Source organism: Eublepharis macularius, chromosome 10 (genome assembly GCF_028583425.1).
Source record: "Eublepharis macularius isolate TG4126 chromosome 10, MPM_Emac_v1.0, whole genome shotgun sequence".
In the NCBI taxonomy this organism is placed as follows: Eukaryota; Metazoa; Chordata; class Lepidosauria; order Squamata; family Eublepharidae; genus Eublepharis; species Eublepharis macularius.
This window is the reverse complement of record NC_072799.1, coordinates 26,284,502-26,311,200: the sequence shown is the minus strand read 5'-3', so window position 1 is coordinate 26,311,200 and position 26,699 is coordinate 26,284,502. Positions and strand designations below refer to the sequence as shown.

At 41.3% G+C, this 26,699-nt stretch overlaps 2 protein-coding genes across 5 annotated transcripts in view; both read right to left on the bottom strand.

Annotated features, from left to right (window-relative positions):
- Positions 1-26,699, bottom strand: part of RAP1GDS1 (Rap1 GTPase-GDP dissociation stimulator 1) — a 134,652-nt gene that overhangs the window by 81,892 nt on the left and 26,061 nt on the right. For 3 of the 4 annotated variants that reach the window (XM_054990562.1, XM_054990560.1, XM_054990559.1), the window contains exon 2: positions 9,283-9,390. In XM_054990562.1, coding sequence (XP_054846537.1) covers positions 9,283-9,390 — 108 coding nt within the window. Of the gene's footprint in view, positions 1-9,282; positions 9,394-26,699 lie in introns of all 4 variants that reach the window. The other variant, XM_054990561.1, reaches the window with a different exon arrangement.
- LOC129337080 (60S ribosomal protein L36-like) lies at positions 24,240-24,607 on the bottom strand. Its single transcript, XM_054990566.1, has one exon. The coding sequence runs from the start codon at positions 24,584-24,586 to the stop codon at positions 24,269-24,271; it is 318 nt and encodes a 105-aa protein (XP_054846541.1). The 5' UTR covers positions 24,587-24,607; the 3' UTR covers positions 24,240-24,268.

Genomic DNA, 26,699 nt, shown 5'->3' with positions numbered 1-26,699 from the left:
GCTGCTGCCAGTCAGAGTAGACCATATGGGTGACTTTGCTAGACTAAAAGGTCTGACTCAGTATAAATCAGCTTCATGTGTTCATGTGGAAAGTCAGTGAAAAGACACAGGGATGGTTGACAAGCACTTGGTACTTTGTAATCTCTTAAATGTTGGTTTATTAAAAAAATTTTAAAACTATAATTTTTATGTATGTGTATTTGAAAACCTGAACTTAGGCTTTGGCTACTTCACATCAATTCAGGATACGTCCGAATGTACCTTTAGCTAACTCAACACAAAATGTTCTTTATTATAACTGTATGGTGTACAGTGTATCTGGAGAAAAATAATCATTCTAGGTACTGTATTGATTTTGTCCCACAGGCCTTATATTACAGGAGAAAGTCTACATTCCTAGATAGGCATCATTAACTTTCTTACTCTCATTTTAAAGATGCCATCATAGTTCTTGACTCAAACAGGTGCAATAAAGCTCAGGTCAATCAATCTAAGAAAACATTGCTCACCTGGGATGATTTTGCTTACTGGACTGAATTTTCTGTTTGGTTCTTTGAACACTTTAGAAAATTAGTTCTCATTTTACAAATTACCTGTTTCCAGATGGTACATTACATGTTCTACCAGACTACATCAACAGATTCTTTTTTATTTGTTGATTCTGTGCCTCTCGTTCTTACTCTGTTACATACCTTTTCCTCTTCCCCTGTGCAATGCAAGTGCCTGAGTGTGAAACTACAAAAAAAGCAGTTTGTGTGATGTTTCTATGCACACCGTTGCAATAAGTATAGCCACACCACCAACTGGCCTCCTTTTGGGGGGGGGTGTGTGAGGGCATATCTGAAACTGCTTTAGTGCTGTCGGGAGCTGCATCATATCTTGCCATATTGTTCTGTTTTGATGCATCAACCATGGTAACAACTGAATATACAAACTGGGCATAACATTTCTTGGGGGGGGCATGGCTTAATGGTAGAGTATCTGCTTTGCCTACAGAAAGTCCAAGGTTCAATTCCAAATCTCCATACGAAAGGCTCAGGTAACAGGTCGTGTGAAAGAGCCACAGAGCCTCTGCCAGTCTGAGCAGACGGTATGGATCAATGATCTGACTCAGTATAAGGTGGCTTCATGTAAAAGGTAAAGGTAGCCCCCTGTGCAAGCACTGAATCATTACTGACTCATGTGGGGACATCGCATCATAACGTTTTCTTGGCAGACTTTTTATGGAGTGGTTTGCCATTGCCTTGCCCAGTCATCTACACCTTACCCCCAGGAAACTAAATGCTCATTTTACCGACCTCAGAAGGATGGAAGGCTGAGTCACCCTTGAGTCGGATACCTGGACGTGACTTCCGCCAGGATCGAACTCAGGTTGTGAGCAGAGCTTGGTCTGCAGTACTGCAGTTTACCACTCTGCACCACGGGGCTCTTTTTTGAAACATCAACCATGGTAACAATTGCACATACAAACTGGGCATAAAATTTCTTGGGGGGGGGGCATGTGCATAGAAAAAAGGGACTGAAAAGGCAAGGAGAAAGTCATGTTTAAATATTATGTACCAGTGGGTTGGATCCAGTCAGCTTTTTCATTCAATCTTTCCCAAATCCAGCGTGGTGTAATGGTTAGTGTGTCAGACTAGGATCTAGGAGAACTAGGTTCAAATCCCCACTCTGCCATGGAAGATTGTTGGGTTACTTGGGCCAGTCACACACTTTCAGTCTAACCTACCTCACAGGGTTGTTGTGGGAATAAATGTTCATAACATTATTTAGCACAGTTTGAAAAAAGATGAACTCTCTATCACAATACAATACAATGGTTACACTATAGCAAGAAACAGAATTACAAACACCTTAAGAAGTAGGTTAGGCTGTGGTAGTGGTTCAGTTTAGATACCTATATCCAAATTGCAAAGGAAACTTATCCATGGTTTAGCAGAATATCACAATTTGATACATTGTAGTGTGTAATGAGGTAATAAACCAGAAACTTTGGCCCAATGTCCAAATTTATTAACCACAGCTTCACCTCTGGAAGGCTTCAAATCACAGAAATTACTCTAAAGTAAATGGAAAGCAAATAAACCGCATTAAACCAAGGCTCACCTTTACATTAACAAGCTCGAGGCATGTACTGGTTTTAAAACTAGGGATAACACAAAATGGTTTGCTATGATGTCTGAACTAAGCCATTAACTGGCTGGAGGTCACATACACAGCAATACAAAAGAGTTACATCTCTCTAAGTTCACTGAAGTCAAGGGGCTTAGGAGGGTATGACTCTGCTTAGGACTGCTCTGCTGATGAGTCCCGTGGCTGAGCAGAACCTGGTCTAAAATCTAGATGACGACTACACCATACAGAAAGGTAACCATAAAATCGATGTGATTTTAGAAGCCTGATTACGCACAGAATTGCAACTAAAGACTTTTTTAAAAAATATGATCTCCAAACAGAATGAAAACATCAAAAGGCCAGAGAGAACAAACAGACAGGACAGAGTATTCACATCAACCTGTAAAGAGACAGAAATCCACATTTTATGGCAGTAACAACCATATAAACTACTATTAGTTTGCATCCACCCAATTAGGAAGCATTAATCTATCCTCTTATCCTCTTCTTGTTAGCTAGTGTCACGTAATATTTTTATTTATTTATTTATATTTAATTTATACTCCTCTGCTCATCTTTCTCTCCCAACACCTATTCATAATCCATAGTCTTCTAGGGAAATTTTAATTCTGGGGTATAATAGCCTTGACCACTCAGCTGTCCCTTAACTTCCACATAGGGTGGACAGTTGCCTGTCAAGGGCAAGTGTGTCAGTATAGACTGTAAGGAAGACAACTGAAACAGTTAAAATATCAATGGAATAAACACGGAAACTAAGAACTGTATTCAACAACAAAATGCAGTTTCGTCACAGTGCACACATGGGATAATGCTAGTAAAACTTGTGTTAAAGACCCATATATGTCTATGCAATGTATGCTGTGCTGCAGCTATTCAGTTATGAACACTTATTTCATAAGGTTAAATCTCAAATTTAACTGTGCAGAGATACAGTGATTTAGCTTTGGTAAATAAATATATATCCCATTTTATAGCTTCAAACTGTTCATTTCTATTGATGGAAACAACAATACATCTTTGCCATGGAAGGCACAGACGTCCATCAACATATCATGACAGGTGAATCCTGGATTCTCTTGGTAATAATGTAGCTATTATTCTATAAAAAATCTTCAGAGTCTGCTGGCTTTCTCTAATTTATGACAAATACTAGTTCAGACATCAAGTTGTTAAATTCACTGCTATTAATTCAATGGAATTTTGTTTCATACCAAGCAGAGCTGCCAAGAGGGCAGAACCTGGGGGGAAAGTAGTAGGACCCAGGTCACTTTGGAGGATCATGAACACCCTTGCTATTGTAACCCCTGTGAGGTTAATTGGTTTAGCCCAGTGGGGTGGAGTCAGAAGCTAGAGGCAGGCTGCTGAGGAGGAGGCTGTTGGCTGGGGAGCTTAATAAATTATAAGCTCTTATCACCTCGAATAAGGTAATCAAATGTTGTATGTAAAATATGATTTAAAGTGGTGTTTGTGTATTGTGTGTAGCTGGTGTCACTGGGGTTGTATTATTTTTTGCAGGGCTATAATTCCCAACAAGAAGCCTGAAGCCTGGGTACAGCTGCTTCAAATGGATGAGAGAGGACACATCATCCCTTCTTGGATGCCTTTTCAAGGACATTGTTGATTTGGAGTTTTTTTTTGTATGGTTGCACTTAAGAGTTAATTTTTGTTAAAGTTGTATTTTATTAATGGTTAAAAAGTTTAAAAGGAAAAAAAAGTTATTTCTTAAAATTTTGTGAAAGTTGCTTTCTAAGCCCCATAGAACCCATGAGGCAAGTATCAGGTGCCCGAAATGAGAAAAGCCAGAAGGGCAGTTTTAAATGCAAAAATGACTTTGAATCTATGGATGGCCATGCAAGGAAGTTGATTTACAGTTGAGTTCCTGAGCTTTCCGCCTGGGCCCTCATAGGATCGGGGTTCTAATGGAAGGCATGTGTGTGGACACAAAAGCTTGTGATATCCTGTGGTTAAATTTCATAGGCTTTGCTTGGTCTCCCCCTTCCTTCCTCCCTCCCTCCCTGCTAGACAACCTCATGTATATATCCGAGTTAATTTAGGGCTGAGTGCAAGTCTTTGAGTGCAAGAGACAGAAGCCTACCCACAGCTGCCATGCCCCAAAGCAAGAAGCACGCAGCAATGCAGCCACACTCCTGTCACTTCTGCCGTTAGAAAGAACACCCATCTGCTGTTCCCTAGGAAATTCCTGGAGGCTAGATATGTGTGAAGCTCTCTCATTACGAAGCTTTTGTTTGGTACAGACAGCACGACAGAAAGTTAGACGGTAATGAGCCACTAGGGAGACAGAGTAAGGTAGGGGCAGGTGAACATGCATTAAACTGGACCCTGTTTTGCTTTCTGGGCTTAGAAAAAAAAATCAACAACAGTCAGTTAATTTATAGGCAGTCTGATGGAAGAGGCTCTCAAACAACAGCACCTTTATAAGGGCCTCTTACACCAGGAGGAAGCTTTTTGTGACAGAGGAAAGTGCTGCTGTTATCCAAGTTGAATGGTAGGATATAATCTGCTGCCGATAAAAACCAGCTTTTTTCGGGGTGGGGAGGGCGGGAATAAGGGAACTAGGAAAGGGTCTCGCACAAGGAACTAGGAAGGGGTCTTGCACTCACACAAGATGCTGTGCAAGTGCAAAGCCTCATGGGCAAGTCCTTTTGTCTCAACTATGTCATGTTTAAATCAGGCCTTAGATTGTAAGCCAGGAACAGGTTAGCCTTCCCCTGACTGAGCAGTGAACATCTCTGAAATGTTAAATCACCTCCTTGGGCAGAGCACTTCAGAGCAGCCAGGAGATTATCTTCATTTGCTGCCTTTCCATTTTTCTTTTGCTTGCTTTCCCTCTTGACACCTCATCGATTTTTCCCCCTCATTGTGTTTCACTTCATCCTACGCTAAGGAAATCTTTTCCCCTGCTGTTTCACCCCCTTTAGATTTTTCGGTTGCACTTCCTCTCTAAATATTTATATGCTTTTTAAAACGAATATTAATCTCTTAATCATTCACAAAAGGAAACTTTTAATGACTATCTACAATGTAACAATGACCATCTACACTTACGATGGTGCTGGATTCAGTGTTCTGTTCATCTCTGCACATTCCAATCCTCCTTTCTCATCTCTTGCAGATTCTTTCAGGCACTGACTGATCTTTTTAAATTCCCTGTCCAGCATTAAGTTTATTTTAAGTGCTATACAAATAATAAACAATCACAGTAAAGATCATCAGGGAAGCCATGTTGCAGATACTTGCTCTCTGGGAGGTAATACTGGTAAAAGTAGGAAAGTTTGGGGCATCACCAACTCTTGCTCCTAAATGAAGCACCTATTTCCTTTTGTCCACACAGGTCCCCAGAACAATCTTTCCCATAGTCAAAAGGGTTTCCTCCCCACTCTTTAGCCAACAAATATTTTAACTGTTGGAAATCTATTTTAAGTAAGAATCACATTCTTCATATTTTTGTGAAATGTAGTAAAGTTAAAGAATCATCTTTTTATTCAGGACCTGTTTGACGTCTTTCATATACTTTGATATAATGCTAAATGTTGCAACTTGCAAGGTAAACCTCAGAAGCTAAGCAACTTTGGCCCTGTGGAACCTGAAAGGACTGGAAGGCTCAGCCAGTTATAAGTTTTCAGGTTGATGGTTTAAGCTGATGTCTTGGCCACCTGGGACTATTAGCAGACATCTATTTGTGGGTTTGATCCCAGCAGGGATGGGTTCTGGAACTGGTGGGCAGAAGAGGAGCAGAAGGAAGAAGCCGATGCCCAAAGAGCCTTCACCGCTTACCCGGGCAGCAACAGGAGCTGGGTAGAGGCCAAGAGAAGGAACAGCCCAGCATACAGCAGCAGCAGGGATGGGCAGAGTGAGACCCGGCCATCATCTGATGGCAAGGGTGAGGGTGGAGGGCAGAAGGGTGGAGGGCAGAAGCCATAATCTTGGCACACTGAGCCCAACTCAGGAGGTAGACTCGTCCTGGAGGAAAAGGCCAATCAGAGGGAAGTGGCGGGCCAGAAACCCCATCATGCAGGGTGCTTCAGAGGGAAGGGAGACAGCCAAGCCAGAGACAGATGGTGATTGGAAAAGGGGAAGGGGGGAGGGAACCAGGAAGGGGATAAAAAGGATTCCTCCCCATGAGGCCGGGGATGAGAAGTTGGTTGGCATTGCTAGAGGGCAAAACAGAGGGAAAGAGAGCATGTGCAATCTGTAGGAAGAGGAAGATGGTGAAGTAACCCCCTCCCCACCACAAGTCGGAGGTCGAGGGAGGAAGCCCAACCTCCCCAGGGTGGAAGGCAGCACGAAGGAATGATGGGGCAGTGAGGCAGGTGCAGCCGGGCTCAACACTAGAGGATATTTCTATTTCCTGAGTAGGCTAAAACCATTTTCCCTTCACAACAGACCTGGGGTCCTCCTCAGAGCCAAACCCCCTTCAAAAACTGGGCCGGAATTAATCTTCTCCACAGAAGATATAAGCCCTTTTCTTTTTGGCTTGAAAAAGCATCTCAACCCACTACCCACTCACTCTCATCAAAACACACTCCCAGTTCTCTGGTGTCTGTGTAAGGCGTACTTCAGTTTATGCTGACACTTAGACTTTGAATTCTTAGATAAAAGTCTTCCTCAGGACAGTAATAGTACTGTTAAGGCAAAGGAGTGTTCTTCCTTCATCTAAAGGTAAACCTGTCTGACTTTTCTTGTCAGACTCCGTGACTACAAATCCTGGTAGAAAACCAACCAGCTGCCTTCAGACTGGTTTTAATTGACCAATCAGAGAAGATGGAGCAGCCTGCTGCTCAAGCGCTCCATTCAAGGGACCCTTCCCCTCCCAGCTTTCTGATTTTGCTGCAGTCCGTCACAATAGCTAATCCAGAAGAAGTAGTACTGCAAGAGTTTTTGTTCTAGATGTGAAGTACCATCAAGTAGCAGCTGAAAACCCTGTAGGGGTTTCAAGACAACAGACATTCAGAGGTGGTTTGCCATTGCCTGACTCTGCATAGTGACTTAAGTCTTCCTTGGTGGTCTCTCATTCAAGTATTGATCTGTGTTGACCCTGATCATCATCTGAATTCTGATGAGATCAGGCTAGCCTAGTCTATCCAGATCTGTTTCTGTAAGGCCTAACTAAATCATCAAAAATAAGTATTTTCTGACCAGGGCCACACACCAGACTACAAAAAAGGGGATGGTGGGCAGAAGTATGTTTTGCCACATAGCCTAGCCCTCTTGTGAGTGATTAGTTCCTGAAATAACTTTGGTACCAACAAGTAGCAAAGGCTTCATAATTATGGCACACATGCACTAAGGCTTAGACAGAGTATTTTATACAACATCTAGCAGAGAGAAAGAACTACGATGTCTTCACTAATCTACACATCCTATTTTAACAATTCCCAGCTGTCAAATGGCTTTATCTAGCCTTGAAAAAACAAACTCTGACTGCTTGGAAATTCTAGCAATATGTCCTTTTAACCAGACGGTGACGTCAGTGATTTCTTTATGGTGTTTTATGCTAACTCAATGAGTACCTTTATCCGAAAATGAAGTGAATTTCTTATCTATACCATGATCATTTTAAATGGATCTGTAAAAGAAAACTGGTTCACTTGGTTTAAAGGTATAGCTATATCTTACCAGCAGTTTTGAAATTTCACTTTATTTTGTGGGTATTTTATGGAGTTCATTGTGGCCTTTGTGTATGTATTTTACATGTTCTTTGCTAATTCATTTTGTGGTTATTTAGTGATGGACCACTGATTAAAATCTTGTCAAAATGTGTTTGGTCTTTTTCTTTATTCTAATATAATTAGTGTTTTTTATATATTTTATTTACAACATGTGAACAACATTTTCTTATTAAAGTTTTTCTATTATTGCTTTTAAAGAATAGTTACACCCTTTCCCCTCAGCCTTTTGTTTTGCTTTTTCAGTTTGTGGGCTAAGGCTTATTCTCCCCTCCCTTTCCCCCCTAAAATATGGTAAGGTTATTTATCACTTATCAGGCTGCCTGCTTGCCATCTCTGCACTAAGATGTAGAACAAATGAACTAAGAAGTACCGTGAGACGTCTTATTTAGTTCACCGCCTTATTTTCCACAGTTGGCCAACCAGAGACCTGCCTGAAGCCCCAAGGAGGGCATGAAGGGAAATGGTAGAATATATGATAGGGAGTTGTGCCATTAGGGGGAAGATGAAGAGAGGAGTATAAAAGAATAGGAATAAGAAATTATAAAAGAATATTCAAGAAACTGAAAACTTAGAGGAAGGAAAAGGCAGAGGGGGCACATTATGATCATCAAATATTTTCTCTCTATCTTGATGCTACAAGATAGCAGTAACAAAGAAGAAATGATTCCATGAATTAATATGATTTGAAGCCAAAAGTATACTAATCATATTTGACTGTAATAAAGAAATAAATAAAAGGAAAAGTTTGGAACCCATTCAATCAGCACTTACAACGGGCTCAGAAACCAGAGAGTTTGGTGTTCTCAACAATATGGGAGCAGAATTTCTGTATCCTGTATGCTTAGACTGGAGTAACTCTGTAAACAATTGCACTATAAATTTCCAGATTCCTAGTTAATCTGATATTTAATCTTCCTTGCCATTCACCCATTCCTCCCACCACCAACATCCAAAATACAAATTTTACAAGAGCCTCTTGATTTTGCCATTAAAATAAAACATGTCATCAAAATGTACACACATCTAAAGTTTATTATGACCATCGTATTATTTCTATTTTCTGATCACAGAATACTACCGCTTTTGCCTCACAAAGTAATTCCTGTTATTGAAGAAGGAAACAGAGTTATGAATTTCAACTTAATGAAGAGAAATGATCTGAAAGGAAAAAAAAATACTCTCAGTTCTCTTTCTGAATGGAGTATTGAAAAAGAGCAGCATAATCTACAGGCCTGTCTATGATCAGGCTGTTGTTAATATCCGGATTTGGTTTCTTTTTCTCTCTCACTCTTTCTTTTTTAAAGTCCTTCTCGCCTTCTGCAATTTCTGCTTAATGCAAACAGCTTCCCCACCAGTTCCACTTACGGTTTTATTCCATTTGATACACTTATTACCTCCATAATCATTTATTGATTGAATCATATGGTATGAAATTGAAGGGAACAATAAAACTTACTGTTTTGAGCCAGGGCTTGAAGCAGACAGTCCAAGCACCCCTCCAAGCTATCAGCCGTGCTGTCAACAGCTGTTATCTTCAGCTTCTTCAAGGCCTCGCTTAGATTATCTGCTTGGATAACATGAAGGAGAAAGCAAAAAGAAATCAGTGCCTTGATCTGCCCCATATCATAGCTTATGTGCTTAATGTGCAAATCAACATAGATAAGGTAATGCCCCAACAACAAGCACTGACTACTGAGTCACTCTATGTGTTCCGGAGTCTACAGGGCAAGAGGTCTCTGTGGCTGTGAAAAATGATGGCAGCCCTTCAATTGAAAGCATTCTGGCCAGAATTTGGAGGGAGTTTTTTTCCACCAACTAAATACAAAACAGGAGTCCACTGGCAACTTTATCGCACCACCAGTTGCCTTCAGAGCTGTGAGAGAGAGAGAGAGCAAGAGAGAGAGTAAGAGCGTGTGCATGTCTGCCATGGGTACCTGACTGGATATGGTCCATACACTAGAGACCATTCACAGAATTTGTGGTTTTATTTCGAGCTTGTTCTGAAGAGTGAAAAAATGCCTTTCCAGGGCAGTGCTTTCCATTGCATTGTACAAGCACACATTTAAGCCCTTTAAAGGAAACCAAAGCAGCAAGGATAAGCAAGGTCTCCTCCCGCACCCCACACCCAATCTCATCAAAACCACTGATCTTTTTTCCCCTTTGGGAAGAATAAAGGCTACTTTGTTTCTGCACTGCACTTTCCACATACATCTTCCTTTTTCATGGGGAAGGGAATGGGAGATGCTACCCTTGGAGCAAGCTCTCCTCCTTATGGCATGTCCCACTTAAGGTTGCCAGCTCTAGCTTGGGAAATTCCTGGAGATTTGGGGGCAGAGCATGGGGAAAGTGGAATTTGGAGAGGAGAGAGGCCCCAGCAGGGTATAATGCCACAGAGCCCACCATCCAAAGCTATCATGTCCTCCAGGGGAACTGATCTCTGTCGTCTGGAGATCAGTTGTAATTCTGGGAAATCTCTAAGCCCCACCTGGAGGATAGAAATCCTAGTCCCATCCCATTACTTCTACACAATGGAATCTGTACAGGTACAGTGCTGGAAATAATAAGGGAGAGTGGGCTCCCACTGTCTAAAAATACTGAATGTCACTAAGCAGGCTCTATCAGAGGCAAGGCCAGTTCAATTGCACAAACAATCCAAACCACTGACATTGGGAGAAGATTGGTTATATTTTCAGATACCCAGTAAAATGGTGTGCAATCTCAGGAGTTGTATCCCAGCATTCTCTGGAACATCTTTAATGTGCCTAAATAATTTCTAAGTAAAGCAAACTGCTTTTCATTCTGTGTTGGGAGAATGGGATCGCTGCATGAACAATTTTATCAAATGTAACCAACCAGCGATTTTTAATTAACATTCTCTCTACACAGTTGGCTCCCATAACCCTCAGCAATGATCCCTTAGTAACATCTATTGGGAGTCGTCAATCATTCCCAGGGGGTTTCTGGGAGATGGTACCCCTGTAACTCTTTTACTTAAAACAAAAATACTACAATAGTAAGCACACTCTGATTTTTTTCAAAAGCCTCTTTACTTTACGTATGTCAAAGGAGGACTGAGCAAAGAAAAGCCCTTGGCATACAGCTTTATAAGTAAATGGCATTATCAAACCTAACACTACAGTATCTGTGCCTTGCTTATAAAAGCCAGCAAGCAATATACATTTTGGCGATCCATGAGAGAATGAGGAAACTTTCAGGAATGAAAATACAAAAAGGCCTAAGATATTCCAGTGAGGAAACAAATAATCCCGCCCCCCCCTCCCTGGCCAGGCACTTCACAGATTGTCTATGGCTGTACATTTGTGTTCCTGTAAAACACGACTGGAACTAGCAGCTCTAGCATTTAAAATATTCTGTTTATTCAAAAGGCATACTAAGTGCTAACAGCTGCAGCTTAAGTCTTTTTCCTTTTGCCAGATGATGATTAACCTCACACGTGAATGGTCTAGACTTTTAAAAACATGAGAGATTCCAGGTTGCAAACCTAACCATCCTTATTTGGGAAAATGTCCTACTGAGTACGATCTGAAGAGAAACCAGTATGTCCTACTGAATCACAGGGAAACACCATAGTGTTAGTCAGCAAAGCAAAGATTCTTTCCCTCCGACAAAGAGCTCAAATACATTTCATGTAATCCACTAAGTAAGAAAATGATCCCCGCACAAATCCTGATATGCAACAAATGTGTTGCATGCCTAACATGTGCAAATTCCAACACACACATTTAGCCAACACAAAGGAGCTTTGCTAAGCAATGAAATGCACAGTTTATATTCCATTTTCCCCTTGCTGCTGACACAGCAGTGCTCCAATTAAAAGTCTGAGACTTGTAGAGCCTGGTTATCTTTAGTCCCCATGGATCCAAGAATTAGCATTTTGAGTGATCCATAGTGAGAACATTATCCAACGAGATACACTACTACATATCAAAGAAACTCACCATTTCTTGAGCTGCACTACATATTCTCTACCTATTCCATGCTCCAACTTCCCCACTATGTTTATCTTTTTCATAGACCTTTCCTGGGATGAAAAATCATGGAATCATAGAATCATAGAGTTGAAAGGAGCCTTACAGACCATCTAGTCCAACCCCCTGCCCCCTGCAGGAACAGCCTAAAACATCCCCGACAAATATTTGTACAACCGCTCCTTAAAGACGCACGGCCATCACAACCCTAGGCAGCCAATTCCACTACTGAATTACTCTTAACATGAAGAAGTTTTTCCTAATGTCCAGCTGGTACCTTCCCTCGTGTAGTTTAAACTCATTGTTTCGAATCCTATTCTCTGTTGCCAACAGGATCAACTCTCTTTTTTCCTCTAAGTAACAGCATTTTAAATAGTTAAAGAAAGCAATCATGTCTCCCCTCAACTTTCTCCTCTCCAAACAGAACATTCCTAGGTCCCTCAGTCTTTCCTCGAAGGGCTTGCTCTCCAGGCCCCTGATCATCTTGGTTGCTCTCCTCTGCACCTGTTCTGATTTGTCCACACCCTTTTTGAAGTGAGGCCTCCAGAACTGCACACAATACTCCAGGTGGGACCTGACCAACATGGTATATAGTGGGACAATTACATCCTGTGATTTGGATGTTACGCCTTTGTTGATAACCCCAAGATTGCGTTCGCCTTTTTTGCTGTTGTATCACACTGACTGCTCATACTTAGCTTCCTATCCACCCATATCATAAGACTGTGATCACACACACTGCTGCCCAAAAGTGTATCCCTCATCCAGTATGCACACTTTGCATGTTTGTTACCCAGGTGGAAAACCTGGCACTTATCCATGTTAAATTGTATCTTATTCAAATCAGCCCACTTGTCCAGTGTGTTCAAAACTCGTTAAATTCTATGCCTGTCTTCAAGATTGTTTGCTACTCCTCCCAGTTTGGTGTCATCTTCAAATTTAATGAGTAATCCATTCACACCCGCATTTAGATCATTTATAAAAATATTTAAAAGCACTAGGCCCAGAACCAAGCCCTATGGCACTCCACTGGACACCTCTCTCCATGAACTGAATTAAAACAGAGTTGCACTTATCGTAACTGCTGTTCATGGATGTCTTCTGTGCATAGATCCAGAGGAGTTAGCCATGTTAGTCTGTAGTAGCAAAATAGTAAAGAGTCCAGTAGCACCTTTAAGACTACCAACTTTACTGTGGCATAAGCTTTTGAGAGCTACAGTTCTCTTCGTTAGATGCAAGTACACAAGGGACAGCACAAGCACAGGCCTGCCGATACAGCAAGGTTTTAAGCTAAAATCTGCTAGGGGGCGCTTGCCTACCCAGTGCACATGCACAGTGTTTCCTGCCTAACACGCCACTGGGAGGCGGTGCCTCCTTACCCTCAGTTTTCCTGAGTCGCCGGTCTAAGGTAAATATTGAACAGGCACAGTGGGGCAGAAGGGAGGATATGTGTGCCTGGAGGATATGTGTGCCTGCACAGAAGATGTCAATGAACAGCAGTTATGGTAAGTGCAACTCTGTATTTATTGGTTTTTAAAGGTACATGTATTTTATATTATTGTACAAATTGTAATCTGCCCTAAGCCTGCTGATGCGGGGAGGGTGGAATATAAATCGAATAAAATTAAATAAATAAATAAATAAATTGATGGATTTTTATTGTAAAATTTGCTATGTAATTGTATTTTATGATTGTTGTACCCCATCCTGAGCCTGCTTGCAGAGAGGGCGGGTTAAACACCGAATAAACTAAATTAAACTAAACCTTGATGTATCTTAAGAAAGGGAGGGTCTGATCTTAGAGTGGCTAATTCACTCATCCGTCTAGTAGATGTAATAGCCACTAAAAAGGAAACTTTCAAGGCTAGATATTTCAATGAACAACTTGCAAACTTTTGGATAGGTGTAGTATGTGTTGGAACCAAGGTTGTCTGGGCCAATAAGGTGTTACCAGAGTTACGTTTGGTCTGTCTCTCTGTATCTTGCTGACTGTCTAGGCAATCAGCGGAATTGGGGGAAAGGCGTAGAAGAGGTTCCCTTCCCAGGTTAACTGGAAAGCGTCTCCTAGAGAGTTCAGACCTAGGCCTCCCCTTAAGCAAAACCTCAGGGCTTTCTGAATCCCCTCTTTCACAAAGAGGTCTATATCGGGGCACCCCTACTCCTGCAATACTTGTTCTAAATAAGCGTCCTTTATGGTCCACTCCTGGTTTTCCATGTGGAGTCTGCTGAGCTTGTCTCCTACAACATTCACAGTGCCTGAGATATGTACAGCATGGAGGGTAATATCCCTTTCTAAGGCCCATTCCCATATCAGAATGGCCTCTTTGCACAGGACACTGGAGATGTGCCCCCTTGCTTGTTTAAATAAAACACAGTGGTGGAATTGTTGGTTAGCACCTGGACCATCTTCAGATCAATTGATTAAGACAAAACACTTTGTTTTCACAGTCTATTTGGGTTCCTCATATAATACTTTAAATGTAGCACCAATATTGCAGGAAAGAAGAATCTCTCCTTTAGAGAAACAGGCAAAATTCTTCTTAATAAAAGTTTAAAATTGGTCAAAAATTGTCTATCAGCTAATTTTATGAGACTTCCTTGTTGACAGTGCCATCCTAGGCAACTTTTAAATCCCACTGAAGTTGACAGAATTAGAAGGGTGCAATACTACTTAAGATGGCACTTTTGACTAGCTTCTAGAATCCTCTGCAAATGCTTCAGTTCATCCCTGTAGGCTAAAGGTAATGGAAAAAAACATTCCAATCACATCTCAACACAGTAACATATTTCTCCCAGCTCCCCAAAGTGTTAATTATGACAAGCATTTTTATCTTTGGTTTAAACACCACAAAGCATGGATGGAACAGATCATCAGACATGTCAGAGGGAACATGAAATATACTGGCCAATGAAGCTCTTATGCTGTGTTCTGCTACAAGAAATGGAATGCTAACTGATAGCTGATGCTATGCTTGCATCAATGTTAGGGTGGGTGTCAGCTGCTGTAAAGCCACCATCATCTCACCCACCTAGTTTGGCAAAATGGGATTATTTATCTAGGCATCTAGAGGACATCTAAAAATTAATCTGTCCCCCCCCCCTTAGATGAGCAGGCCTCTTAGTTCACCTAATACATATCCTCTACATCCCTCTTGGCCAAATCAGAGTTTTCCCCCCTCGCCCTCTTTTGTAGTTCTTACTGAATGAGGGGCAGCAGAGACGATGTGATTTGGCTGGGCAAGAAGGTCACCCTTGATGGTGTACATTGGATCTGAACATCAATTCAAGTAATTCCCCATATTCCTATTGGCACATTCTCATAGTTCCATTAGAACAGACCACAGAGTCACAATTTCTTCTTCTAGAAAACATATTCATATCAAATCATATTCCATTTTTTTTGTAATTTGATTTCTATTCCCAGTCAATCACATTTAACTGATCTTGCAATAAGAATGAATGGTGATTCTATGTCTAGGTATACAATACTTAGTTTTAAAATAATTGGGAAACTATTGCCTAGAGGCTGATTTGATAACATGGATGGATTTGGTTAGCTCATAAATTCTTTTGCCATTTAGACCATCTGGCCTCCATGACTTGCTGCTTGATTACAGCTTCAGTACATGTTTCAGATACTTTAATCTCTTTCTGATCATATTTTTGCCACCTGAAAGAAAATGGACACAATAAGAAGTCTGTTAAGCTCTGAAGCCAAATTACACATGACACACAGCCACACTGATCCTTTCTCTTCTTACCAAATGCAGTCACAGATGCTGCAATCTGGAGCAGAAACTGGGTGGGGGGAAGACATCCTAGCCTCTTCCCCCAAATCTGGCAGATTTTGAACTAACTTTCCTGTCCCTGACAATTTATACACACAGAGAAAAAGATACAGACATCCTCATTCGTCCTAAAGGTCAATATTGAAAAGTACAACCTTGAAAAAATAAATCTACTACTCCAAATGAACAGTATATAGAGGATCTTTATTTTTCTAGAGCTCCTAAAGGTAAGGGAGTTTTATGAACCTGACATGCCCTCATATTCCTCCTCCTCTCAATTCCAGACGGGTATCTGTGTTCCTACAGGTATCATGATAACAATGTTCCAGTCTCCTATCTGAAATCAAAAGTAGCACAGTTGTATCAGTTTTGGCTTACATGCCAAGCTGGTAGTAAGGAAATCTTGCATAACAAAATTACAAGCTGAAATTAGAAGCAGCATCAAAAATGTACTGGCATTTTTTACTACAAAAATGCAGCATGCATTCTTGAATGTGGTATAGGCAGGGCTCATTTTGAAGGGGAACACGCAGGAACGCAGTTCCGGCAGTTCCCCAAAGAGGTCACATGTCAGCTGGCCCCGTCCACCTGACTCTTGGCCATTTGGGGCCTGTTTCAGCCTGGATTGGGGCCTAAACGCCCTGGATGGGGCTTCTGACAGGTGGTGGATCACTCTCCCACTCAGCAGCAGCCCGATCCTGACGGTTTTGGGCCCCTTTTCGGCTATTTTCAGCCCCTTTTTGCCATTTTGGGCCCAATTTCGGCCCTGAATGGCCAGGATTGGGTCCAAAACTCCAGGATAGGTGATGGCAGGGGGTCTGGCATATGCAAATCAGTTATGCTAATGACACACTTCCGGTGATGGCAAGGGGCATGACATATGCTAATGAGTTCCTCCAGCTCTTTTTCTACGAAATGACCCCTGGGTACAGGAGTGTTAGACCAGTGAGACCTGAGTTCATATCCAAACTCAGACATGAAGCTCACTGGCTGACACTAGACTAGTCACACTCCCTCAGCTTAAGCTACCTCACAGGGCTGTTCTGATGCCAGAAACTCTTGTCTGTCACCCTGAGTACGTGAACGAAGGGCAGAAATTTTAAAAAGTGGTAGGTAGATAACACAGAATAATACAAGAGGTAGAATTTTCAAGTTTATGTTTTTTTTCCTCATATGCTGTCAACAAAGGCTCAGCTTACAATATTTCCTTGTTTCATTTTATCTTTGTTTCATTTTATCTTCAGTGAGCCTCATCATGACTAAACCAAGATTTGAATTAGGGGGCTGAGGTGGCACAGTTCACGGAGGTCTGCAGTACACAGATGGAGCCTCAGGTACCCAAGATAATATAAACCTACAGCAATCACTCTGGTTGTTTTCTGAACTGTGATCTTCTTTCTAATCAATGTGACAAAACATCATTTATGTTCTAAAATTTGTAAGCAGAAGAACCATGGCATACATAACAGGTAACGGGGAGAAAAACTGAATTCCTATCAGGTCATATTAAATGCTTCCTGCTTCATGTTTTTTAATTACAGTTGCAAGCCAGATAAAAAGCTATAACAAGTTTTTTGACACTATCAACGTAAGCACTGATCAATTACTCACACTTTACTACACCACAACTAGGGATGTAGAAAATATGCCATTTTTGCTTCTTTTCTTTTTCAAATGTTTTTGCTGTGAAGGCTTTGGTGCCGCCCCTTTTCAATAGTGGGGTTCCCAGTTTGTTTCTTGTATTGCTTTTATACATAACTGATGAAAAAAGCAGTGCTAAGGACCGCTTAAATTTGAAGGGGGAAACAGGGACAAAGAAACTGAAAATGGAGAGAAAATAAATACTGCAGCCAGACATCCTGACAAACTGTAATTAAACAAATCTGAGCACGATGTGCATGAACACGGCTTGTCTTGCTCACACACTTCTCTTGTTCCTCCCACCTCCCCCCCTTTGTGCATGCAGCTTAATTCAAAATTTCCTGGTTTGATCAAGTTCCAATTCACTACAGGAACTTCAGAAAATTGTAATATGCTTATTCCGCACAAGCTGGAATTCTAACCTAAAATTAAAGTGAAGTTTAGAAGATTAGGCTGTGGGAAGTACCCAAACTCCAATTATCCCAGCCACCTATGTTCAGATAGCTTAGCAAACTATCTTGATGAAACCAGGAAATTTTGAGTTAAGCTCCACGTGTAAGGGAAGGTAGGAAGCGCAAAGGAAATGCACAAACACAGCAACATGCTGGATTAATTCTTGTTGCAAAATCTCAGTTAAATTAGTTTGGTGAAGTCTGAACGCATTCAAAGACTTACTGGTTTTATTTACACAAGGGAGGAGCAAAACATTTTTTTTCTTTAACCAAAACCGTGTGTGCGGATGGGCAAAATATAGTAATAACAATTATAAGTACTATCCATTAATTAAAATGATTGTAGGAATTAGTGTCACTTGTAGGTCTTTCCACAACTCATTATAGTCCTAATGTAACAGATGTTACAGAGATAAATATTAAAATATTTCAAAACAAAGCAACCACAAGAAATGTACATTGCTTACTTCTTTGTAGATGATCAGAGAACAAGCTTACAAATAAGACCAGAAAAATTACTAGCCTACCAACCACTAAAATAGTCTACAGCTTGTGTCAAAATCATGGCTAGTGAAGTAAGAATTGATAAACAATGGTTTGGCAACCCCCCCCCCCCCAAAATAGTTTTCAGTAGGTCTGCAAACCATTGTTTGTCATGATGACTTGAACTGACAGATCATAGTTGTAGCCATTGCTTCATCTCCTAGAGAACTGAATGCTGAGCCAATGGAAAATGGAATCAGGTAAGTAGCTCTAACCAACAGATTACTTGCTTTGGGAGCTCAATGGGTTTTCTCAACTATAATTACTGCAAGCCATGATTTAACTTGATGCTTCTAGTGAGCCCATTTTATTTATCTCTGGTACAATAAAGGCATGAAAAGAGAAAGAATAAATAATAAAATATGCAAGCCAAAGTATAACTTCGGTTTGCATATTTTATTCTTTATTCTTTATACTTTGCTGCCTGTTGTTATGTGTGGATGAAGAAATGGATCTTGTTAAGAAACAGAAGATTATTGGATTTAGAAGGACGTGATTTGAGATTTAGATGGCATGGATACCTGTAGTATGATGAACTTAAAGTTAATGAAGAATTAATTAACCACTATGTTAGGTATGGCATTCTGAGAATATGGAACAAATATAAACTTAGTATCTGTCTGAAAATAACTTTGTAGCTATTGCCACAAGAAGCTCATTTCAGAAGGGAAATGTCAAGTTTGCATTAATGGTTAAGGTACCGTGATATGTGAGAATTTTCACAAAGTGAATATAAAATAAAATTAAGAGAAGATTTGATATCAGGAGGATATAACTGCAAATGGTTCTCTTACTTGTAAATTTTAGAAAGGTTTGAAGTAGATAAAGGCATTACAATTTTGAGCAATTCAAGGCTAAATTTGAGAGAGAATTATGTACAAATGATGAACATGTTACTGTCAAAATGTATAAACTTGTGTTGAAATTTGAGAGAGAGGAAGAGCAAGTGAAAGAATATATGATTAAATGTGCTAAAAAATTTGGATATGACATATTAATGAAACAATGGGAAAACTTGTGACCGAAAGTGTTGAAATTTACATTAAGCCCAGACTAGAGATGGGGACAAACCTAAATACAAACCCAAAAAACCCATGAACCAGTGGTTCGTAGAAGCTCATTTCTATGAACTTCCACGAACTAGTCTACTGCTTTGTTTGGTTTGTATTAAAGGGCAGTTTAAATGGCCATTTCCCCAGGGAAATGGCCATTTACTTTTCCTGCCGCCTGCAAGTGGCAGGTCCCTTTAAACTATCAGCAGGCAGGCAGCAGGGGGGGGTCCCCCCTCACCGCCTGCCAGCTGATAGTTTAAAGGGACCTACGGCTTGCAAGCGGCAGGACCTTTTAAACACCCAAACCCCACTCCCCAGCCCCAGCCCCCCACTTACCTTGTCTTCTCTGCAGCCTCCTCCCCCTCCGCCGCTGCACAGGCTCGCACAGCAGCAGGGGAGGCCAAAAACGGCCTTACCGCCCCTCAAATGGCCACCGCGGCAGCCATTTGAGGGGCGGGAAGGCCGTTTTTGGCCTCCTTCACCACCGCGAACCAATGCTGCCTTAAGAAGAAATGCTTCTGCTGAGGACATATGCAAACCGGCCACTTGGTTCCCCATTTCTACTTTCATCAAACACTACCACCTCCACACATACTCATCGGCCGATGCAGTGTTTGGCAGAAGAGTGCTGCAACATGTGGTAGGAGACAAAGACCTTATCCCACCCAGAGTTTAGAGGACTGCTTTGGGAGCACCCAGGATGTCCTCCGCCTCAGAGGAAGAATGGACCTTTGGGCACTTACTGTGAAGGGTCCTTCCCCTCTGAGGTCAAGAGGACATCGTGCCCTCCCAAGATCTTCATCCCAGTACTAATCTTAATTCTAACTCTGTTACTAATCTAATAATTCCTTCATAGAATTCTCTTTCTGCTTTAAAACAGTTTGTTGTGTCCTATAATGGTTCTTCGTTTGAAAGATTATCTCGTTAGTTTAGGACATGTTCAGGATTAGAAATTTACTGCTGTGGGGAACCACCTGAAATGAGAGGAGAGGGGGTGTTCCCACACCAAAGGAAGAGGAAGAAAGATCAACTTCCTGCCTCCCCAATTGGATGGTGGGAATCACCCAGGATGTCCTCCGCCTCAGAGGGAGAATTGTGTTTATTTACCCTATGGCATTGTTTATGAAATTGTCCTTGATACTGACTGTACTAATCTCACACTGTGCAATCCACACTGAGTCTAAGTGAGAAAGGCGGGCTATAAATAAATAAATAAAACTGGAAGAGTCCAACCTTGCAGTCCAACAGAGGAATGGTTGGTGAAGGTGTTGGGATTTGCAACAATGGAAAAACTTACTTCATTGATTAGAGAAAAGACAGTATTCATTTATTATTGACTGGAAACCCCTTATAGACTTTTTGAATGAAATAGATAATAATGATTTGATGATCTGTGAGTATTCAGAATAAGGAATTTGGACATTAGAAACAAGAAAGATTTTCTTTGTAACAGAGTAAGAAAAAATATGGTAATTATATTTGTCGCAGAGAAAATCAGAAGCCTCCTTTTAGCTTATATAGAGGAGGTTTTTTGTTAGTTGTCATTCTTTGTTTTGTTATTCTCTTGTGTAGTTTTTTTGTTAGTTTATTTCCTTTATATAAAATTCTTCTTTAAAAATATGCAAACTGATCACCAGTGATTAATAATCCAACACTATAGGTCTTTAAATCAATAGAAAGCATCCTTGAATGTTATCAGTACTACCCACAGAAGCATTAGAAAACAGCTCTTGGGGTCTGATCCCCCCTAATACTGAGCCTGGTCATCTCTTGGAAGCACTGTAGGCCGTGGCAAATATGATTTATAGAGGAAGCTTAGCTGCATAAGCAATCAAGTCAGATACATGAAGTCAGAACAGACATTTTGTAATAAGGTAGCCTGGATTTCACAGCACCCAAGAAGTCAGGTGGGGAAGCATTGATTTAGAAGTAATAATCAAGCAGTACACATGATGATTGTCCCTTAGGCCTTTGCAATATTGCTATGCATGTTGGAACACAATTCTTGGACTATTCTGCCATTTAGAGGTAATTAATTAAGATGGCAAAATTTCTTGAATAAGCCCTGATTTTAGAGGCAGTTTTTAACAGACAGAATACTATAAATTTTTAAAACCCAATTTTGTTTAGAATATTCTATTTTTCATCAACTGGATTTCAAAACAGATAATTTGGGTAATTTATCCATCAAAATGGATAACTGGTAGTTTATATTTGTTTTAAATCTATTGTTATATAGACAATATTTTGCTGTCTTGAGTCTTTGGGATGGAAAGGTATCTAAATTTTAAAAAATAACATAAGATATGAACATCATATACTGAATGACTCTCACAAAGCCATGGAGAAACAGAGGGCATGAAAAGATTACTAACTGGGACTCTTCTTGAGATGCTTTCTAAAATTATCTTTAGGGACAAGCAGAGTCCTGAATGAATAACAATATAAAGTCCTTTGCAATCGCAGCTGAATTTACATCAGAATAAATTACTCATAACAAAGATCCTTCATCAGGTAGTAATTAATCAGTCATGGTGAGCATAGAAGGAAATGCATGCAGTCTCCAGATCTTGGGTCCGGTATTAGCTTCATTCAACTGCTAACAAAAGGGAAATGAGCTGCCTGTCAGTAAAGATCTTCTCTGATGAATCAGTATTCTGCATTAGAACATAATCCATACAAGAAAAAAACTATACTGAACAATTTGTATCTCTATACCAGCCTATTTTTACTAAAGGAGTTTTCACAAATACAGACTGTGAGAAGAGATCATTTTTTAGACAATCTAAGATGTTGACATGAGAGTAGATAGAATTCCTAAATAATGAGAATGAACAAATAAGTTCTGTCTGGTTTTGTTCTTTCCTCAGAAGTCACCCTAACTACCCCTCTCCTCAGGAAAAGATGTATGATTTTCACGCCTTCAGGTAGTTCTCCTTTTTATTAAAGATGTAAAGTTCAAGATACTGAAAGATTAACTCTGGAAGCAGCAGCACCTTGCAGCAGCGGGATCCTTATCATACTCCTCTCCCATCCCACCCCTTTCCCCCTTCATCATGGCAAATGCAAAACTTAGTTGCAATTCAATGTCTCACATTAACACAAACCTTTCACACTTGAGTGAGCACCAGCCTAGACTGCACAGCTGCCAAGCAGCCAAAAATCAATGTATTTAGCTTTCTCCTACTGAAATTGACTGTAGGGGTCTGAACTTGGTTCTTCCAGATTCTAGTCCAATACTCTAATCATTATACCATGCTGGCTCTCTGACATTCCTTCCTTGGTCCAGGAAACTGCAATACTTATGAAAGAAATTCTATTTATTATACAAATGGAATCAACAGAACAGAGCAATGGTGCCTAACAGTTAGCAAATTACTTACACAATTCTATGCAGATTTGCTTCAGCCTGAGGCAACTGAAGTTAATAGGCTTAAACTGGAGTAACTCAGCATAGGATTGCACTGTAGGCTATGCTTTTTAAACATCTGTAAAATGTATTTGGGCCAGACACATCAATAGTTCAACATGTTACTCTTCTAAATGATGTCTGCAACCAAAACCTCTCCTTATGAGCAATTTTACTCTACATAAGTATATATGCACACAGACAAAACAGGCGTTTGTAATACGCATACACATACACACAACCTCTGAATTTGCTTGGTGGTGCTCCCAGTTTGATTAAGGCCGCCATGGTCCAACATGGACTGCTGGAGAAGTTTTCCCATCAACCCATAGCCTTTCATCTAAGCTGCTACAGCCAACTAAAATGGACCAAGTTTTCCAAATCTCTCTGGCATCTACAAGGCACCAAGCAGGCTCATATATGCGGTATGTCCTTCTGGCTCTACTACTTTTGCTTCTAATGAATTGTTTATCAGATATTGAATAGCTCAGCTAAAATCTTCTACTTTCCTAAGACACTGGGTAATGCCAACTCCCCTTCCCTCTTCAGGGAGCCTGTTCCACAGAGTGGGTGCCATGAGGGAAAAAGCCATAGTGCCAACCTGCTTTTCACATAGAAAGGCTCAGTTCTTGAGATAAGCTGGGGAGATGAGTTGTAGGTCTACTGAAATGCTTTTAAAAAAATCTCCATCCCAGCACGTATTGAGAGACACAGAAAAGCCTGATTCCTTATTTCTTATCAAAATGTTCTAAGACATGGAACAGGGCTCAAGTCTTAGCAAACCATATCACAGCCTATGTGCACTCAGAGGTAAAGAGAGATTTTTTACTCATCTTTCAGAGATATTGGGCAATGTGTCCTTAGTGCTATGCAATATCAGTTGGTTCTCTTATAATAACTCAAGGGCATACTGCACGTGTATGAAGCCGCTGGATTGATGGGATCAACTTAAGGCTTTCCTGAGGATAAGGTTGCTTGAACTTTTACACAAGAGTAGCTCAAAGCTTCACTTCCACCAAATGATGAAAATTAAAAAGGGTCCTACAGATTCTCAGAATCAAATCTACTTCCGCCCCTTAACTTCACTTAAAACCCTGTATAAATCGCTACAGTCCTAAGTGGCCATTAACCTTTAGGATGCACCTAAGCCATTTTATTTCGACAAAGCAGTACAATGCTGTAAGCATCTGTGTAGATGGGATACTGATATTTTCAGACAACAAGTTCCCAGCTTACATGGCTCAGCTGGATGAGTCACCACAATTCAATAACCAAGAATTTTTTAAAAACCGTACTGACTGATAAATGTTTGTGATAACGAGTTGCTGCTATAATTTTAAACCATAATGCTACAGAAGCAAAGCTAGCAATGCAGATGAGTGAGAGGAACAGAACCCTATATATATATGTGCTAAGGATCATGAGATCTGGTTGATCAAAACACATGCGGTATGGGAGCTGCCCTAAGCAGGGGAATTGGGTAAGAATGAATCCCATTTTTTCTTTTGAAAGTGACATTATTATTGGGGGGGGGGTGTTCAAAATGTTGTTTATTGGGGAAAAACAGTTCAGTCCTTCTGGGCAGCTGCCTTTCTCATGGCTGCCAAAACGTTGCTGAGTTCTTCACGCTTTCTCTTGGACCGGATGTGAGTCCCAACCCTTTTCTTTATGAATTTCAGAGCTCGCTTATCTTTGGAGACTTTCAGCAATTCCATTGCATGTCTCTCGTAAGGTGCAAAGCCGCACACTTCCCGGATCATGTCCCGAACAAATTTGGTGAGTTTCGTCAGGCGCCCATGGTGGCAGCAATGGCGTGGCTTTACCACATTCTTGGTCACCTTGTGGCCTTTGTTGAGGCCAACGGCCATCGGGTAGTGGATTGCCATGGCTGCCAAGACCGTGCATTGGAGGCCGCGCCGGAAGAGGAGTGAAAGCGACATTATGACCTGGGTCACTTCCACACGTCCTTAATGAGACGGCCTGCTAACAGAACTTTGACGGCTTATCTCACTCATTACACACATCATCATTTCCCATGCGCAAGCAGGTTGTCATGATCCTGGGTTTTGAGCGTTTTTTGTGAAACTTGTTTTGTTCTGTTTTCATTTTTGATGCTGTTTTTTCGCATGATTATCTAACGTATCAATGCATCTGGAGGCTTTTTTGCACTTCTGAAGTGCCCTCCCACAAATCTCCATTTGCCTCCTATTGCCATTACTCCTCCCACACAAGTGTCTGGCTCGCATGCGTGATCGTATAAGCCCCCCCTTTTTTTTTTTACTTTTTAAAATGGTCCTTGTGCTATTACGATGCAGTGCTTGCTACACTGGATCACTCAGCAATCAGACTATCAGTTTAGGAACAACATTGGGAACAAATGCCATTTCTGATTTTATTTCAAACTAGCATTAAAGTCTGTTGTTTTGGAAAATATAACAGTTCCTAGCACTCTCCCCTCAGCATCAGTCAAGGGGCATGAGGAAGAGAGAAGGGGCTCCCTCCTCCTCTGATCCCTCAGCCACCACTTGGCTTGTGCCTGGCCCTCCCAAGACCCCACGGAGGTAGTGGGGAGCACCACCCCCACTGCTGTGGGACGTTGGGAGGGCCTTGCCACCGCACTGAGCCTTCCCGCAGCCTGTGCTAAGCTCTTCCAGGCCTCTAGAGGCCCCAAGGAGGCAGCAGAGAGACAAACCATTTTGCCTCTCACTCGCTTCTTATCTCTGCGTACTGCGCCTCCGCAGGGATAAGGAGTAAATGCGAGGGAACAGGGTTTGCCTTTTATATGATAGGATATGAAATCGTGCGATAGCACTACTCCACTGTTCACATACTTATTAAACACTTGCATTTAAAACTTTGGGAAATCAACAGTAGAGAACAGAGTACTACGCATGTCTAGTTTCTTCAGAAACTGAAAGACAGGACAATGATATAGTGCAATCCTGCATGCGCTAAAAAAAAAAAAAAAAGGAAAGTTGGGCGGGACTGCACCATCGTCATTTGTGACAAGGTGCAGAAAGAACATGCTTTGTGCTTTGGGACCTTTTTTCCTTCCGCCACGAACACACACAAGGAACGCATGAGGACACTGCATATGGAAGGTGAGTTATGAAAGCGGGTTGGGAAGACTCGGCTTCGGGACAGAAAGCCCGAAAAAAAAGGAACACGTGGAAGCAACCCTGGTCTATACAAGCCACAGAATGGAGACTGTAGAGAAAACTATTATTTCAGTGGGTTTACTGTTTGTAGGAACTTTATTATATTTGGGACAGTATTCAAAAAGTGGTATTCCCCACCTGAAATTATTTTAGTGGGAAATACCGCTTTTGAATATTTTCCCAAATATAAAAGAAGTCCTTACAAACAATAAACCAGCACAGTAGGCCTGAGCTACAGCCTCCCCCTGACCCCAACCCCATGTGCTAGTTTCTATTTGCAGGCAATTTTTTTAAACAGGGAAAAATTCAAAAGCCCCCAGCCCCGCTCTTACTGGGGCTCGGCGTTTGCGGGGCTTGCAGGCAGGGGAAGACGAGCAGGTGGGCATCCTCCTCGGCCCCGGCTCTGCGACACGCGGCTCTAATTCGAGCCGCGCGGAAGCAATTCCTAGCCAGCCAATCAGTGGCTGGCTGGGAAATTCAATTGAGGGCCGTTGCTGGACCTGAGGGAAGAGGTTTTCCCTCAGGTCCTTGCATAAATTATTTAAGCCGGGGCCGAGCGCGTCCCGTTCAGTCGGCTCCGGAACTGCGAACCCCTCCCACCCTCTGCTTATTTACATCTGTGTTAGCGTCTTAAGCCCCATGGTAATCAGGTTTGGCTTTGTATTAGCATACAGTTAGCGTTCTCTGTTAATGGTCTGGAATACTGTTTGATTTGGTGTTAACTGAAGAGACTCTTTGGAACAGTCTCCCTGTTAAAATTGTCACAACTTTGCGTTAGGTGGTTGGGCGTTGGGCACCGATCCCTTTGGGGGAAATCAGGGCCTGCTGCCACTATTTCCCA